The sequence below is a fragment of the Cyprinodon tularosa genome, unplaced genomic scaffold, assembly GCF_016077235.1.
Source record: "Cyprinodon tularosa strain WSP-4 unplaced genomic scaffold, ASM1607723v1 ctg17, whole genome shotgun sequence".
NCBI classification, from domain to species: Eukaryota; Metazoa; Chordata; class Actinopteri; order Cyprinodontiformes; family Cyprinodontidae; genus Cyprinodon; species Cyprinodon tularosa.
The window spans coordinates 1,433,871-1,453,670 of record NW_024038531.1 but is presented as its reverse complement, the minus strand read 5'-3'; the positions used below and the strand labels follow the sequence as shown (position 1 = coordinate 1,453,670).

Here is a 19,800-nt window from a genome sequence, read left to right as displayed (position 1 = left end):
GGAAAATCCACAGAAAAGCCGCACATTCTTTTAAACCACATGGTTCAAAGAGTGTGAAAAAATAAAAAGTAGTGGGCTTATAGTCAGGAAAATACAGTAATTTTTTTTCTTCTTGTTTGTTTTTTTTTTTTTAAGGATGGATGGTGATGAACAGTTAATCCATGTTATTATAAAAGTCTGTGGGTAGCTGGCCTAGTTTGTGATTTTCCGGTAGCATCACAACAATAAATAAAATAAACACTAATATTATACTTAATTACTAAAAAGATACAAAAGAACATGTACAAATATTTCAATAAAAAACAGGTAATGACCTTTGCACAGTGAATCTGACAAGGAACTGGAGCTGTTGACTCTTTATTACTATAATCTAAATAAGTTCTCTCACTAGCATAGGCAAGTTTTAAGTACAACCACAATGGGCACATTGAATTCCACCTTGACAAAAGCAATGCTCAGCTTTCACAAAGTTCATCTAAAGCCTAAACTCCAGCAGTCACAAGTTTGGACAATTTCCTTGGAATGTCACTCCTTCTTAGTGTTTTTATTCATTTTGTTCCTCTGTTTTGGGTTCTAGGTGACTATCGAGCTCAACCTGTAATCAGGCAGCTCTGTCTGCCTTACTTCTCCAGCTCTCTCGTCTGTGCAGTAATTTGCCTCGCAGTGGTGCGAGAGATCTTGATTATTTATATTCATGGAAGCACCATCTTGAGCACAAAGGAGTCGTGTTGTTTATCCATCCTGCAAGGGCCATCGTGGGTTCTCTCTCTGCCTCCATGCTGCTCTTTTTCCCTGTTCACTTCCTGCCCAGCTGTGGGATTGTCACTCCCTCCCTACCGGCCCATTTGAGACCACAAAGCAATTCCACCACGGAGACTCAAACACAAATTAAACTTAATGCCATGTAACCAACTCGGCCTGCTACTGTGCACAGTCAGGCACAGCGTTAGCCAGCAGAGAAATGGGGACTTGTGGGCACCTTTTTTTTTCATCAGTGTGCAAATCATGAGTCGACATGGAGATAAATAAAAAGCTCTTCTGGAGATCAGAGTTAGACAACAATACCAGCAGAGTTTGAGTTTAAACCTGTTTAAAATCGCATTAAAAATACAGCATGTGGCTGATTTGCAATAGCTTGAAAAAACAAACCTTAAACACTCCTATCAATGAGGAAGAAAGACCAACTGCTTAAGTGAAAAAAACAATCAACCCTTTAAAAGAATGACACAGAGGGAGACGACACTGAGAGCTAAAAGATTACCTATAATTAATACAGGAAAGAAATATTTTAAAAACTGAATAACCTCCCTCAGTTCTTTAAAAAAAACTTTGTGAGGCTTTATCAATTTTTTAAACCATTTTCCAAATTATTTAACAAATGCAAACTGACCGAGCCCTTCAATTTCTTTATTATAACATTTTAAGTACCCAAACAAACAAAGTAAGCCAGCCATAATTAAGCTTTTGCACATCCCTTAAAAACCTTGTTTTTTACTTTTATTTCTGAGCTGGAACAGATATGCACTTCATATTCTGCAGCATGGCATCGGGATGGGGTGGGGTGATTTGTGGGGTGGGGTATTTAGTGAGACTCCTTTGGGGCCTTTTCATGCTAAATGCTCCACTGACAGTGTTGCAATTGTCATGTTCTTAAATACAAGACCTCTGGTTACATAAGCATCACATCACTTAATTAGACCAGTTAATATACATTCAGTCTGCAGAAGACATATTGAATGAAGCACTACAAGGGGAATAAAAGCAAAATGCTCCAAGGCAACATGTGAATAAATATATTTAAATCACACAAACTTTTGTTTTTTATTATTTATTTATCTATAGATTTACTTATTGGGGCGCAGGTTCCTTTTACATATTTCAGGATTTGTTCAATTAATCTGTGGAGCTGTATTGATTGTTTTATTAAGACTCCTAACTTTTTGTAGCATGATGTATTGATGTCATTCAAGGGGTTCAAAATCGTGTAATGGAAAAGAACAAATGTATTTATTTAATAATGTCAAGACATGTCTGCTGATGATTCAAGCCTGAAGAGAGTTAAGATTTTAGCAGATAACAGGAAGGGCAACAGAGTAGAGAACAAATGCTCCGTTTTATGTATTTCTGATTCAATCTTTCTCATAAAACAGAATTTGCAGCGCACACCAACCATGTGGAAGCCTTAGTCCTCGATGTGGCAGACCAGGGTTCGAATCTGCCCTGTGGTTGCATTTCTCTCCTCCTCTCTCATTCCCCCTTTCCAAAAAAAATATGGGCCACTACAGTGCAATAACAACCCCCACCAAAAAAAGAAATAAAAAACGTGTAGAATTTGAAAATAAAGGCAGCCTTAGAAAAGTAAGATCTACTATCTTGAGACTTTAAAAATAACTAAAATAAAATATAAATAAAATTACTTTATTGTACAGTTCAAGCAATGCTGGTTACACTAATCATGCCATTAACAATATATTAACAATCTTATTTTTGAGGAATTAGTATTCCCTACAGTCATGCACAAACAAAAAAAGTCAAAGAAATTTAATCTAACCAGAAAAGAAAAAAACAACACAAAACAAACTTCAGATCATTAGAGAATTAAAATCATAACCAACATATTAAAGAGAAACTGGCATGACCCAAATTTCTGCTTCTTAAAAACCGAAGGGAGCCAACATTAAGCATCAAAATAAACATATTTAGTATCACAGGCAATATTTATTTTTCAAGAGGCAGATTTCTTGAACATTACACTGTACCTGAAGAGACATAAAAGGTAGCGGGGTGCAGAGTTGGGAGGTTGAAAGCGGCAGGTATCAAAGACAGCTAATATTCAGAGGGCTAAAGTTAAAGTGCACTGCGATAGCCGGAATGGCTCTCATCTGAGAAGAGAAGATTAAAATCAGTGGGACATCACAGCGAAGCAATATGAAGAGGGAAAGAGAGGAAATTTCTCTCTAACATACACTTGCTCACTCTCTCACACGAATGCATGCCCACACAGACACATAATATAACCTCCTACGATAAACTAATTACTCGTCGTTAATATTTAAGAGCCTAATTTCCATTCATATGTAATATATTAAAAACTTGCAGGGATAAGCAAAGAAAAGGCTGACCCTGAGATATTCACAGCAAGCTAACTGCTGCAAACAGAGAGAAATGAACATCAGAGTGTTTTGTGTTTTATTGAGACAAATGTCTCCTGCCTGCACTACCAATTAATGGCCTCCCTTTGAAAATGTGGAAAATGGTACAATTTGAGGCCTTCCTTTTTTTTCTAAATGGGATAATAGCCTATTTACTTTGTTTTATGCAGTAATGGACTTTAAATGCAGAATGTGTGACTGGGGGGTTTAGAGACGAAGAAAGGTTACCATAGCTATTCAGTAAAATGCAGCATCTCTTTGTTCAGGCGCTGATGACAGTTTGTGAAAAGGTTATGTGGTAAAATGCAAAGCTGTGATGATGTTTATTGAGACCAACACTGATAAACAATAAGAATGAGAGTGGGAGACTTTCTCTAAACCTAGTTTTAAAATCGAAGCTGCCTCTGGGCAGTTTTCAGAGGCAATAAGAAAAACATGCAGGGTGATGTTGTTAGGGATGACTTGGGCTTCTAAAAAAAGCATAGAAGATTTAGTTTATCATAATTCTACCTTTAGAAGTAATGTTAAAATTTTGCCTAAATATTAGGGCCAATGTTCTTTATCTTTAGGTTGTAGTACATATAATTGGTCTAAAAACGCATACGTTCCATTTCAGGAGTTCTCGATAGGGCATATTAACAAACATTTTTATTTTTTTATCTTACTATAGTATAATCTCGATATAATTACTACTCTAAGTGGGTTGTTAGCTTATGTTTTAGAGTCTTTTTACTCTAGTTAACGATTAAGCGATTATTATATTGACGATTATTTCAATAATCGATTAATCTGATTAATTGTTTCAGCCCTACATATTTAAAGTTTTGGCTTTTTTAACAGTGGTGATGACAGGACCATTGTTATCATAAGTCATTGTTCAATTTATAATAAAAATGTGCAGCATTTTAGATTCAAACACTCGATAGAGCTTAGGTAATTGAATTTTTACAAATTCAGCATTTACATTGTATAAATTTAGGCTTAGACTTAGATTCAACTATAAATTATGGGAAATTCTGGTTGCAGTAGCGTATGTAGAGTACAAAGGGCAGAGTTAAAGCAAGAAAAAAACAAAACAGACAGTAAAAAAAGAGTGTAAAATAGTACAAAAAAGTTGTAATGTCCTGGAATATGTTTCCTTTAGGCATAAAAATATCTGCACAGTAGAGAGCTAAGAAAAGACTACACATTAGTTCGACTTGGATAACTGCACTTGCACTGCAGAGATGTATATATATATATATATATATATATATATATATATATATATATATATATATATATATATATATATATATATATATATATATATAGAAATTCAAATACATATATACAGTAGCATTTATAAGTAAATATATTTTCTTTATTTCCAACTTTAAATCTTTCCTTTAGCTGCAAACTACATACTGCATATGAATGAAACGGTCACTGAGAAGAGGCTTCTTTTCCTTTTCTTTATTAACACAGCTACTGACAAACAGCCTCAGTCTTCATGGTAAGCCTTTAAGAAACTCCAGCTAAAATGACAAAGCTTCAACAATAGTAGTTTTCCAAGATCATTTAGCTTGCTATTTTATTCAAGTCATGTTTTAGATGAATATAGAAACCCTAAAAGGAGGAGAAACGTGGAGAAATATTGATTGTTGCAAGAGTTGCTACGTTTCTCAGGTGCTCAATGTTCATTTTAGTGGTTAGCATCAGCTTTCTTTCCAGAGAGGTGGCAGAGCCTCATCTGAGGTGGCTGACCACACAAGAGTGTGTTTGATCCAGCCACCAGGTCAGCCCTGATGTTAACACAGTTATTAGGTGACCTATTAGGGAGAGTCAGGGAGTCGGCTAACCCCCCCACTGATTCCATCATTATTGCTGTTGCTGCAGGGTCATTACCACCCTGCTGCTGGGGCTTTGTAGCGGGTGTCTTCACCACATCGGCTCAGTGGGAGAGTTAGTGTCTAGGGTAGAGTTGTGGGACAACGATAAAGGAAGACGGGAGTCGGAGTGAGAAAAACTACTGAAGGATTTGATCATATCCCTTGGTATGAAGGGGAGGATGATTGTGCAGCCATCACTTAAAGTAAGGCTTTAGTCAAGTTCCATTTCAGAGCTGACCTTTAGAGCAGTGGCACAGTGGGCTGAGGCAAAAATACAGAGGAAAAGAAAAATCTACAAGAAGAAAAAACAAGATAAAAGGAAGGTTTTTAGAGACTCGTGAATCAAATCTTTCCTGTCTGATACAGATATTAGTTTTTTTCATTGAGGTCTGAGCAGGTGATTTAAATTGTGCCCATTCTGATTTTCTTTTGTAAGGATCATAATACAAAAACGCAAAGAAAATGAGTCAAATAATTACTGATGTAGTTATGAGAATGACTCCAAATGCAAATTAAAATGTTATTATCCCAATTTATTTGTTAAGGCATTTGTAACAATGCAATATTTATAAAGTCAACAATGTATATAATTTTTTTATGGTGTACATATCCTTGATTTAATGGGATATATTTAATGTTCATGCTCTGAATAAAAAGGAGGAAACAGAATTTCCTTAACATCTGACCTAAGATTACTGATACGAGATGATCGAAGGAAAATGTGTCTGTTCTAATCCAAGCTGAATTGTAGGAGCGTACCTTTATGTTCTAGAGAAAAATAGTATTTCTTGATACCGTCATATCTTAAATACAATAAACTAGATATTTGACTTAATATAAAAATTCATAGCAATAAAACTAAAAAAAATAATGAATAGTGAAATATTAAGCATTGTGTCTAGCATCTGCTGGTAAACTTTATTTCTGCTCTTTTTTATTTGTGCTGAAAAGCTCAGAAATCACCATCACAAAGTGGCACATGGCCTTTGTGCATCAGCAATTGATGTGGGCAATGGAGGAAACATTTTAGAGGGGCGGGTGTGTGAAGTTTGCCAACATCAATCTTGTTTCAAATTGAACCGTAAAGTTACAGCCGAATGGATTGGCTTTCAAATGCAGGAGGCCATGGCTACATGGGATTCAATCCCAGAGTGAATCTGATTTGATCCTGTGAGCCATACAAAGGCACAACCCACTGATTGATAAAGCGAAGTGAGGGGAAGATGAGTGAAAAGAGGAAAAAGAGAGTCAACTCAATGGGGGAGGGTGGAGGGAAGGAGGGGATGGTGGACGGCAAGAAAAGAGAAAAGATGAGTTAGGACAGCAAAAAAGAAAACAGAAAAGAAATGTGTGAATGGAGAGTTAAATAACTTTCAGTGAGACCAGGTAGTTTTGCAGGGACCATTTAATGCCTTACACACAACTTATAAAGCTGTGAAAAAGCATGGCACTGACAGAGAGAAAATGGAGATGTCTGTCTATGATAATTTTTTTTTTTCATATCAGTGTGTGTGGGTGGTAACAATTTTAAGATCACAAAGTACACAGTCACACTAAAGGAAAGTCTAGCCTTGACATCAGCCATTGAGGTGTTCCTTTTAATAAACTTTAAAGTATGACAAATATTTTAGCTTAAATTAAAAAATGCTTTTTTTTTTTTGTTACCAGAGAGAAATTAAATAAAAAAATGCTGGAATAAGGGCTGATGGTACAAAGGGATGTGTATTTTTCTAAAAGCTGCCAAATAACTTGGATAAGAAAAAAAAAATAGATAAAAAGAGAAATATAATATTTCTTCATGTTACTGGGAACAACTTCTTCTGTAAAAATTTTGGAGACTTGCTCAAAGCATACTATCAAAAATCATATAATTACACATCTGTATATATAAATAACACATTTTTATTTAACTGGTGTCCTGAAGAGACCTATTTTTATTGTATTGATATTTTTAAGACATATAAACACAATTTTTGTGGCGCTACAACAATTGCGCTAGTTAGAGTGGCTGCAAATTGGATTCGGTCTGCTAGCTTCTTTCCTAACTTTAGCTACTCTGTAAGAAGAAGAAAAAAAAACAACCTTTCCATAAGATACTGCAACATTTAACTTTAGATTAATAAAGTATTATTAAATGAATTGTGCTGATTGCTGTGGAATACATTCATAGCTATACAGTGACCTAAGAATGACTTCAAAGTGTTTTTATCATCAATCTTATCATTATCAGGCATTATAGTACCACAAAATAGCATAAGATTTTAAGGCCAAATCTTTCAGCCCTAATAAAGACATGTGGTCAAAGATAACTTTATTAAGCAGTGTTAAAGAAATGCAGCTGAATATAAATACATGGAAAATGGGTACAAATCATCCTTAAACTTTAAATGTAAGCACTATTGAATGTTGGTCTAATACAGAAAGTTTGTAGTAATTGGGGGAAAATTCAAAGAGTATGAATACTTTTGCTATATATGATACTGATATTTGGCAATAAATCATGCTGATAAACAGAAGAGAAGCAAGTTAAATCTGAAACCAGTACCATCCTAACAATACTCAAGAACATCAACATAGTTGCAATGCAAAAATGCTTCCCATAAAATATCAATGTCATATTTTTCAAAGGGCATCAGTGTGCTCAGTATGTTCAAAAACACGTATCTATGTATACACATTTTTTCAAACTTAAAAACAAACTGGAAGATTTGGTATTTTATTTACGAAGCTTACAAGTCTGGAAAAACACTAGTGAGCCCAATGAGCCACAGGAGGTACCGCTTTGGAAAATACACAACAAATAAGCGTAGAAGCTGATAACAGTCAGTGCTTTAAGCTGCTGTTCTGTCAGTCTTTATAGCAGTTTCTCTCAGAATTACAGTGATGATTACACCAAGCACATGTAGCAGGGATATGCAGAGAAACAGTTTATGTTATTGATAGCCAGAGAGCTTCATCCATCACACTAAAACCATTGATTTCTGTTTCAGTCTGCTCCACTCGGCCACTGACTATCCTAAAGTGGCATTGGCAGCATATTTCCTCTGCCTCAAAGTCCCCAAAATGGACACAAATAAATAAACAACTGTGGCACCCCTACAAGACTTAAAGCAAAGCCTGAAATCCCTATTGGTTATCATTTCTTTTCTTGGTAAAACTCATTAAAAAGCAAGACCTATAAAAGCAGCAGGGGAGATGACAGTCTTGCATTCTCAGTTGTTTTAGAGGCTTCTGAGCGCAATAAGCGTCGGAAAATTGGGGGCCGTTAAAGCGATTCCTTTTTTTTTTTCTTTTTTTTTTTATTAGTTTCTGTCGCTGCCAAAGTGTTGCTTTTCAACAATGCCAGTAACAAGCATGAATCCCAAGGAGGGCGAAGATAACAGAAGCCTTTTTTGCTGCATTTTCTGAGGGCAGCTCTGTAGGGAAGGCATTTACACCTGCTTGCCTCATCTTTCAAAATACACTAGGCCCCCAAAGTGTGCTTTACTTATAAATATCCACATCTTGTGGCAAAGATGGAACCACAGAAAGGAAAGAAATAGCTAACAAGTCATGTTTGTGAGTGTGTGTGTCATTTTTTATTCACCAAATGACCAATATCTCACACAAATAGGGTTGGTTTTAACAAATGACTTGAAGTTAAATCGGCACAAGAGATTTATGATGCATCTTTATGATGAAGCTCCAAAATCTCAAGGGTAAGACCTAACCAGCTAAACCTCCCAACAAAACTTAACCTTCACCAGATTCAATTTTTCAAGTTCGAGTGCGAGTTCAAGGAAGGCTCTGCATAAATAGTTCTTATCACTACCCAGGAGATTTGTAGACGAAATTACCCCATAAATGCATCGCATTTGACTGTTCAGCATGAATCATGAAACGCACAAGAGAGAAAACAAATGAACTACTCTCTCATTTTAGGTAAATCCATCCTAGCAGGTTTTCAGAGCAGCGCCATCAACATCAAAGCCCCTCTCGCTGACTTTCAACTCCACACCTCCACTGAAGGGGTGATGGGGGGTGTGGGTGGGTGTTCAAACATTAAACAGCATTTTTCATTCATGAGAAAATCATGTTCTGTTTCAACAATAGAGGGAAAAGAGCTGATTCAGTCGAGTCGCTGCAGGGGTAATTGATAGGGATCTAGAGGAGGTAAGTCCCGGGGGAAATGCTGGATCATGAATTCCTACCATGCCAGGGGGAACATGGACGATATATTGAATCCTTTTTTTTTTGTCCCACAAACCTCAGTGGGCAAGAAAGTTAATTTCTGGCACCATGTAATCTGTAAAGCATCAACTACCTGTGAGTAATTAAAGATTTTGAAAAGCTGAATTAAATTTTAAAAGCCACATTCATGCCTTATTCCAGCCAAAATGGCTGAAATTCAACACCACTCAAACAGAACCTGTCTGACAACATGAAGCATGGTAAACATGTCAAAAAGAAAAACATCATGCCCCAATCTAAATTAATTTGAGAACAGAGGAGAATATACATATTTTCTCAAAAAGGCATTAAATCCATATAAAATGGGAAATCCGCAATCGTAAATGAAAACGGCTTAGTTGAACTCTGTTCGTGTGTATTGTATACACCACTGAACTATAGCATTGTGTTGCACTGACCCAAGCTCATTGTAGTGTTTAACTAATGGAGCACTACCTTGAATGTCCTGGAGTCAAAGCTAATATTTGGCTGCACAACCAATAGACTGATGATATCCAGCATACAACTTTGGATAGAGCAGGAAGCAAGTAATCAATGTAGATGCACCATCTCTGCCGCTTCCTGTGTAACACCACAGGGTTCAACAGCTACACAAGGCATTTAGACTACAGTAAACCACAGAGAGCAAGGGCCAAACAATATAAATGGTTTAAATAATATAGTAAATGTATTAAACAATATTTAGTATGCTAACAACAATATAGTAAACAATAAACTTTAAATGTAGCATTTTTAGCAGTTTCACTTTGCATATCATTGAGCGGGCCCGCTAGAATTTAAACGAATTCTTTGAGTACAATGCATTCACGCTCAGCCAGAGAGATGGTGGTTTTTCTCTCCTCAGACAGCAATTCGGTCCAGGTGTGTAGATCTGTGTGTCTGTCAACAGTGAGGTAGGATGCAGGAGTTCATCACATAACTAGAGGGTCGCTGGTTCAAACCCCAGCTCTGCTGTCCTCAGTTGAGTTTTTTTTTTTTTTTTTTCTGTTGCAAAAAGATTCACTCCCATTGCCCATTACTGATAGTGGTCAGAGGGCATCATCTATCTGCTCATCCATCCATCCATCCATCCATCCATCCATCCATCCATCCATCCCTCCGCCCACTTACCCATCCATCCACCCAATCAACCAAACATCCATCAATCCGCTCACCACCCATCCATCCATCCACACAACTGTCCATTCAAACATCCATCCATTCACCCACCCATCCATCAATCCATCCACCCAAACATCCATCCATCCATCCACACACCCACCCACCCGTCCCTCCTTCCGTTCGTCCGTCCGTCCGTCCGTCCGTCCGTCCGTCCATCCATCCATCCATCCATATCTTTTTGTGTGTTTATGCAGCATGTGAGGAGTGTCAAACGTATGACTGGCCTTTCCACTTCATTAAACTTTGCAACAACTGTTCTTTCCAAGCCATATCCTCTTTCCATCTGTATAACTTTGGAAAATCACCTTGCGGCAGCCCAGAGAAAATTGCTGTTCATCTCACAGTACAAAGAGTCTAATTTTTGGACCTTGAGGCTGTGAAAGCAAGGAACTGCTGGCAGGCTGAATAGTGTCCAAACAAAAGCTGGGTATGAGGAAAAAAAACGTGCAGGGTTCTGCGGAGTTATGTCCACACATGCTGATAGAGCACAGATTTGACTCTTCTGTGCTTGACAGGGCTGACTCCCTCCCGTACCCCCACTGCTGCTAGAATTAGAGGGGTGTACATACTGTCAAAGCAGTGGAAAACAATCAAATTGTCATGGGGGGATATATCAAGTGCTCTCAAACACCATCTTCCACTAGAAAAAACGGCAAGAAAATCCCAGCACTGCAACTGTTACCCATAAGCAAGTTAGATTCCTCATTGTGTATCTGAGAAACAAACTAGCTGCGACAAGTAAACTCCCAGAGCTTCCTTCAAAGCCTCACATCCACCCTGATAGAAGATTGGCCTACTGGGCTGGAAAAGGCGAGAAGCAAATCAAGCATAGCTGCCACATGTAAAAGTTCAAGTTTGTGCTCAAAACAAAAGAAAAACACAGATCTGTAACAGCTCAATGGACACAAAGATTGAATGCAACGTGAAGTTCACTGACTATTTATGCTTTCTTTAAAGGAAACGCACACTAAATGTGATGTGTGACATTAAAAAAAGAGTTTGAACTCAAAGCATGCAGATTTTAGAAATAAATGCTTTGATTTAGGATAATTAGTATGTCGGAGGGAAAAGAAAAAAAAAAACAACGTACCCTAATACCTTAGCAACAATCACCTTAGAGGCCACATGAAGCATGTGTGAGAAGATTAATTAAGGGTGCAGTGGAGAGAGATGACACCTCTTACCTTTAGTGTGTGAAGAGAAGTAGAGGGAGAGCTGAGCAAATAGGTCAGGGTTTTCAAACTTCTCTTCTTTGACTTTGATCCAGAAGCAATTCTCTGCCATTTCCTGGGGCACTATCTGCAATGACACGAGGATTCCATTATCGCCACAATCAGAAACCGTCATTCCATCAAGCCGCCACTCAAACTTCTTCCAGCTGGAAGATAGTGTTTGTGAGTCTTTTCCTGTGTGTGGAGACATGCGTGACCTTGGGTGGGATTTTGAGCAACTGAGTTGCTAACGGGACAGATAAAAAAATAAATACAATGAGGAAAGCTAGAGAAGAGTAAAATGGGAGGTTTGATATTGTCATTTTTGACTAGTGAGGATAATGATGGTCATTCAGCAGTGTCGTGTTAAGAAGATGCATAAAGACTTCTTTTTCTCACTTTTCCATTAGAGACTTCGACGAGAGGAACACTGAGACAGTAGCAGACCACTGTCTCGGTCACACTACATCGCAATAGACACCTGATCGATATGAAACACATCGGATAAAGTTTTCAATAATTCCACTGAACTCTGATTCAGATCCCCCATGGTGTTCTGGGGGATTTAGTCTCTGAACCTCTCCGAGTCAAACTAAGCAATGTTGCTATCGGGGTTGCCTTTTTGTTTGAAACAACTTCAGCATTTATGTCATTTTTACCCTAGTTGACATTACACCTCTAAGCTAAAGTGTGCATCGCAGCAGCAGATTGCTGCACGCTTAATTTTCTCCTGTGTGTGTAAAAACAATGGTGTCATTTCAAACTGTCACCAGGAAGTGCAAAAGTCTGTAACAACTCTTGACCTTTTTAATTTTTTCCTCCAAATAATAATGTTGAGCACATAATTAGGGAGAGTGATAAATACCTCCAAAATATTACTACCTACTAATATATACCTCCACTGCTTTACATTTTGTTTAGAGTCCTGAAGTGTCTCTACTGTGGCTTTTTATTGTGGGCCACGCTGGAAAACTGCATTTATTGCAATGCCATCATCCTCAAACTAGAGTAATCATGTAAAGAAAAAGATGTAAAAACAGCATTTTCGCAATGCAGACAGTTACAGCTAGTACTAGACAATCATCAAGGCCACATAGTAATGGTGATAAATGTGAACACGTTGGAGAGTCGCTAGCTGGGTTAATGGAGGTTTATAAAACTTCCTATACAGGCTTGTTTTCACTGAAGCAGAGATAATAAAGGGAGTCTGTATTTCTGTTTTCTCCATTTCAATTCATTCGGCTACTGTGTGCTATGAGGGAGCAATGATCAAAGGAACCAAATCAACTTCCATTCTTAGTCTATGCCGGCTTGACCTTGCAGGGTTATGAAGTGGGGCAGGTGCCCATGTCCAATGGTCACAAGCAGACAGGTGGTGTGCACCCTGAACAAAACAGATGCTGTCAACTAAAAAAAACTAATGTTCAGTGGGAGAAAGCCTGGGTACCCAGGGAGAACCCACTCATTAAAAAGAAGCACTGGAGAACCTGTGAACTCCATGCATTTAAAGCTAGATACATCCTAACCACTGCCACACTGCACAGCTAAAACTTGATGAGACTAAAATAAAAATCTAACAACAGCAATTTACACCTAAAGTAGCTGACTTATCTTAGCCAACCTCCAACGACTTATTAATAACACTTTAAAGTGACAAATAGTGGAATGCTGAAAATCTTCATTAAAGGCTTTCTGTATGTCAGATGGGACTTCTCTCTGGAGTTTGTACTTTCCCCACATGACTGGGACTTATCTTTGGGCACACCCACTGTCCGAACAGGGTGCATGTTAGGTTAATTGGTAAGTCTATCTAAACTGACTCAAGGAGTCAATGTGTGCGTGTGTGTGTGGGAGAGAGTTTGGCTCTTTTTCTCAGTAGTCTCCCAGCTGGCTCTTTGATAGACTTGCAACCTGTCCAGGGTGTGCTCCGCCTCTCACCAGATGATACCAGGAAAGGCTCCAATCCCCTGTGGCCCTGAAGGGGATGAAGTGGGTGTGGAAAGTAAATGAATATTATTGCTGCAACTGCTGCTGCAACTGCTGCTGCTGCTACCACCACAGTCACTTTTATTCCTGCTACTGCTACCAACAATAACAACAATAACTGACTCTACTTCAACAGAAATGAAAACTATTTGACCTTAACTTGTAAAATAACAAAGAAAAGTGGTCAACTCAAAAAGTTCTGATTATGTGGGAACATGGGACTGTTAAACCTGATACCAGATTTAAATATTAGGTTGATCATAGTGACTTTGGTCGACGTTGTCTGAAGTCATATTTCCTCGTAAGGGGTGTGCAGAAAAACAAAAGAAAATCCTCTAACTATAAAACATAAATAAATCTAACCAACCTTTAAATATTTTTCAAATAGATCATTAGATCTATAAACCACCTTTCCAACACAAAAAGAGCTCTCTAGAACAGGCAGCATCTCTCTTTATAGAGGAAAACATGGTGGTTTTATGTTGTTATGCATATATGAATCATATCCTTCTAAAAGTCTTATACATTACAGAAGAAAAAAGCTGTAATGGTTTAGGCTCTTCAAATTAGGATTTTAGGATTCAGTTGAATTATATTTTTGTTTTTCTATTAACTAATACAGAAGTGCAGCTAAAAATTGAAAAATGTATTTAGTAAATGTTCTTAATTTTATTTCCTTTCCAATAGAAAATGTGTGTGTTGGTCTATTGCAGAATCACACTAAGCACTAAAGTTTAAAATGTGATTCTATGAAGACATTGCATGAGGATTTATGTGAGCACTACCGTATTAAAATACCCAACTCCAAATATATCTTTAATCCGGATAATTAAAAGGCAATTTAAAAACACACATCCCAGTTTTTTTTTTCCACCTTTAATATTTGACACAGCTCTTTTTCAGTTTTATAATTTTGTTAATATTTTGTTGTTAAATTCTTGGTCCATTAAGTGGCTTTGGGATTTTCCTGCAGAGCCTGAGCAGAATTAAGACAAGCTCTGTGTGTTTAAAGCAAGGCATTTATTACAACTTGAGCTAATGAGCCACTGTCGAGCTTAGAGCTTATCTTGTGGCGCTTTCTGCAGCAGTGGTTATTTTCTTCATCCCAGAGCATTTATGTATCCTCTGTAAAGTAATTTTCATATGCTCATAAATATTTGTAATCAAGATTTCAAACTTATGCCTAAATCTAATATTATAAATAGTAACAGGTTAACGTTATTTAGCTGAAATGGGAGCATAGCATTACTTAATTTTGTTTAGTTGTCTACTTAATCTTAATTTTCGGTGAGAATTAATAATACACCAAAAAGAACGAATGCAGCAAATAACTCTTTGAAAGCGATTAGCAATTAATAGCTGACATTTTCATGTGTAAGCCTGTGTTAGACTTGTCCCCTGTGTATGTGTTAGAGCACTGCTTTAAGCTAATAAAACACAGCTAGTACAACTACTGTAGATGGAAGTACAGTGAATGACTGTACAAAGAAGCATAAACATTTAGAGTACTGTTTGAAAAACAATATAAACGCATAAATAAATTCAGTGTACATTTATAACATGAAAAAAATGTATCCTGTCATACGAAAGTGGGGATGTGAAACATAGAAAAAAGATTTGAGGACTATTAACATAGAAAAAATTCCAAAAATCATTTCCTCCAGTACCTGTTATTCTCTCATGCATTACTTGCCTATGAATATATAAATTACATTTTCTACATATCATAAATGAACTCAGGCCTACTGCAGAACAATCAGTGCCCCATCATTTTACAGCATGAAGCTAAATGTATTCACTTACAAGAGCCAATAGGGAATAATATGTACTTTCAATATGTAAGGTATTTTTGGTATTGCTTCATTTATTTGTTTTCTATAGGTTTTTGAACTCCCAATTGTGCGTCTTCCAATAGGTTATTGTCAGGGTTCCGTGTTCTGCTTATTCTCTTCCACAGGTGGTTTTTGTCGACAAGTGGGCGTGGCCCCGCTCCTGTGGCTCGATGAGGCTGCTCTGTTGAGCTTAAGAGGAGTGTTCAGTCAGCTAAAGAACGCCAGAGTGTTAAACTGTTGTGGTCCATCTAGGCCTCTGTCCTGTCGACAGATCTCTGAAAACTGACGTCTTGGATTCCTGATTCTAACCAGTCTTCTGTCTCCCTCAGTTTGTTGAGCTCTGGATCGCTCATCCGCCTGTCTCCGTGCTCTGAGGACTGGTCTCTGAATCCCTGCAGCTCCAATTACCCTCGAGCCCTTTTGAAGCTACCAAGCCAGATAAGAGACCCCTTTCCTGGATTCACATTGGTTCCTTCAGCTGCTCCTCAAACTTGCCTCCGCTGCGGTGCGGCTTGGGCCCGTGCCTAAGTTCCACCTGTCACTCAGCCCCCTCTTCCCACCGGGAAGCTGTGAGTTACAGAACCCTTTCCTCCACTCACCCTCCCCAGATAGGTTATCCGTACCGGTAAGGTGGTATGGCGGTAAGCAGAGCAACAACAGTGCAGGTTCCTTTACCTTTTTCTAGTCTCAATCAGTTTCTTCTTTCCTCCCGCAGAACCCCGAACACTGATGTTCCAAACCGTGTTTATTTGCGTCTAGTCTAATAAACATCTTAAACTGCTCCTTGTTTTCCCGTCTGTGTCTGCATGTGGGCTGGATATCCGAAAACCATGACAATTAGCAACTATCACCCCTCTCGCTCTGTCAGTCTGCCTGCTTAACTGATATGTTTTTTTTTTGTTTTTTTTATGTAACTGCTGTAAGTTCTCAAAACATGGATTGTAAATGCATCGAGAAACAAAACATTAACACAAGTATGTAGATGTGAAAGGGATGAGTAGGCCTACCTGCAGGGCTTCTTTGAAGAGGCGGATGAACTGTTTTCACAGACAGCTGCAGATGCTGGCTAGCAATGTTTGCCAAACGTTAAATTAACTATTTTCTTAATCACCTCTTCTCTTCCTTTAAAATCTCCATTGCCCCCACAATCGGAAAAACCCTGATATTCAGCAATCAGAGTTATGATTCCTTTATTATCCTTCCCTCTATCAGCTCATTCCGTATTTCTTTAGGATAAAGGTTTGGTGACTTAGATTACGAATATATGTTGATTTTTAGTGTGCTCAACCATTTTACAATAACATATTATGGAAGTAACCCAAAATTATCTTTTTTTTTATGGAGTATGTGCATGAGGCTAAACATTTATGGCACAGAAAAACACAGTGGAACTTTAAAAAAATTTCTGCCGTTTTTTCCCCTTCTCTTTATACAACTGCATAGTAGTCAGGTCTGGCACTTGCGTGCTTCCATCTGCTCCGTATAGAGAAGACAGATGACTCATGTTCCACTTCACTGACATGAGAGAAGCAGATTGTTTTTCTTCAGGTGGTTATGAATTTCATTTGCATCATCAAACTGAATCCCTGCAGAGGCCATGTTAATCCTCAGCCACTTTAACCTGTTTATGTACACTTGTGCAGGCCGTGGTCATTTGTACCTTAGTACAAGTTCACAAATTATAGCCAAAACCACATTAACCCTTAAAATGAGTGATGATGCTGATGACACAGGATCAAGGTGCGAACAAATCCAGCTCCCCCTGGGGATAGGTAATAATACATTGGAGTGTTACGTTCTCCATTTTGTAATACAGGGAATGGATGAGCTAATGCACTGCTGTAGGAGCACCAAACTAAAACAGTTAGGAAACAAGTAGGAACATGAAAGATTTTAATTGGATTACCACTGATGTAAATGTACCTCCTATTATGTCATTTATCACCTTGTTCCTTTCAATTTCATTTCTTTAACCAAAAATTGGCCAACTTTTTCCTGTACTGCTTTGGTGGAATTGATTTCATTAAAATACATTAGTGAAAGGAAATGAGAGCATCAGTTCTGGGGGAATGCGTACGAGTCAACCTAAAGGCCAAAGATATGCGAATCATCAAAGGATCCACCTTTGGTTTGATCACTGCTCTTCAAACTGTGAACAACTCAGTTATGAATTTTTCAAGTTAGCCGACTGCAGTCTGTGTCCATTAGTATGAAGACATTCTCAAAGTAATTATACATCTGCTGGCTTAAACCAATCTTTTATTTCACCAGACTTGCCGGACGGACAGACAGACGGACAGATATACCCCTTTTCCACTGGCTGAAAAACAAGTTTAAACCAGTGAATAATCTGTTTTAGTAGCAGTGGGAACAGCTTACTAATGCATGTATACCTATGTCAAACGACTCGGCAAGGAGCCCGCATTAAAATCGCCTTGGCCGTGATCGGCATGCAATGGAATAAACAGAGTTGACCTACTAAATTACGTGACACTATTGAACACAACGTACGGACATCAACACACCGCGGCAGCCATGTCTGATCTAAAAAGCCGAGCAACTCTGTTTACATTCGTTAAACATGGTGCAGAGCTGGTAAGAGGGATTTGGAAAGATAAACAACGCAAAACAATTAAGCACACTTACTACGTCTTGGTTTCCTTACATGTTGCTCTACATTGTTTACTTTAGTGATTTACGTCACACTGGTGATAGCATCAACACTAACACAGCATGATATGGTCACCAGAGACACAGACGCGAGGGGACAGAGGCCATGCAGCCTGCCAGCAGGGGGTCAGACCCAGTTTTGGATGGATGGATGGATGGATGGATGGATGGAAGGAAGGAAGGAAGGAAGGAAGGAAGGAAGGAAGGAAGGAAGGAAGGAAGGAAGGAAGGAAGGAAGGAAGGAAGGAAGGAAGGAAGGAAGGAAGGAAGGAAGGAAGGAAGGAAGGAAGGAAGGAAGGAAGGAAGGAAGGAAGGAAGGAAGGAAGGAAGGTCAGGTTAGGTTTAGGTTTGTGTATTGTAAAGGAAATGAACGTGTGTGCACGTACTGACTTGATATGGTATCATACTTTTTTGTCTCTTAAAACAGGGCAGGCTTTATGGCAGTGCCTTGAAATATTTGGATCTTGTTAAAGTTCTGGTACATTCACCACCTAACCATAATATGGGTTAGATTAGCTTGGTAAAAATCAGGAGTTATGGGAATCAGCTCATCACTCCTAGACCACTAAAACCGCAAATTTGTCCCAGCCAATGAATGCACCTTACCTACAACGATTTTGTTGCTCAATAAAGTCTCAAGATTTTAGACCTTGATAATTTTCTGAATACATCTGCATAAGCAACACAGGTGTATTCATAAATGTGACATGACAAATAGAGAAAAGAAGACCTTAATCCACTAAAACCATTTGTCTGCAGCCTGAGACTAAAGCCTGAATCACAAGGGCAAATAAGCAGTGTGAAGAACCATTAAATCAACATTAAAATTTGTGGAGATAATAGACCAAACATCAACGGTAAAATATAAACCAGGTGGAAGAAAATGCTTCATTGAAATTGTTTTTTTTTAAATGTGATGGAACATTACACAACACAGTCTTCCTTCAAATATGCTAAGATGGTGCAAATCCAATGACATCTGAGCAGTGAAAATTGTTTACTCTCCAATCCTTTGAAATAGATGTTATAGGTGGAAGAGTGTGGCATGTGGTAGTACGGCTGTTTGAATAGATTAAGGGTGCTTTTAGATAAATCTCCTTCTGGTTTGAACTTAGCATTATAGCATGAAGGCATAAAAGATCGAAAACCTACTGAAAAAGGTGCAAAATTACAGTTTGTGCAGACGGAAAAAACTCCACTGCTATAAACATGTTCATAGGAGCCTTAAACCAGACAAACAGAGAGTGAAAACAAGTCTGAATAACTACCTTTGACCAGTTGACCCTCTTCATCACAGTTTCAGGCTTGTATGTCTTCTTTGGCTCCAGTCCATAAGGCAGCTTGACAACTGGAGGTGCAGGAGGACCACCAAAGGGAGGCGGAGGAGGTGGAGGCCCACAACCAGGTGGGGGTGGAGGTGGCGGGGGTCCTGCTCCTGGGGGAGGAGGAGGGGGTGGTGGAATGGCGGCGTGGCCAGGGAGAGGAGGGGGAGGAGGACAGCCACCGGGTGGGGGAGGAGGAGGTGGGGGAGGTGGGGGTGCTGCACCTCCTGGTAGTGGTGGAGGAGGTGGTGCTGCAGGTGCAGCTGGGCCTGCAGCAATCTGCAAAAAACAAAATGGAAAAAAGTCTGTATGCAACTACATGCTAAACAATTATCATTCCCCGATTTCACCCTGAATCTGATCAC

General features: G+C 38.6%; 1 protein-coding gene across 6 annotated transcripts in view; it reads right to left on the bottom strand.

Annotated features, from left to right (window-relative positions):
• diaph2 (diaphanous-related formin 2) overlaps positions 1 to 19,800 on the bottom strand; it is a 542,053-nt gene that overhangs the window by 323,341 nt on the left and 198,912 nt on the right. For all 6 annotated transcript variants that reach the window (XM_038281299.1, XM_038281303.1, XM_038281304.1 and 3 more), the window contains 2 exons: positions 19,382 to 19,714; positions 11,599 to 11,713 (listed from right to left, as the gene is read on the bottom strand). In XM_038281299.1, the coding sequence (XP_038137227.1) occupies positions 11,599 to 11,713; positions 19,382 to 19,714 (448 nt within the window). The remainder of the gene's footprint in view (positions 1 to 11,598; positions 11,714 to 19,381; positions 19,715 to 19,800) is intronic.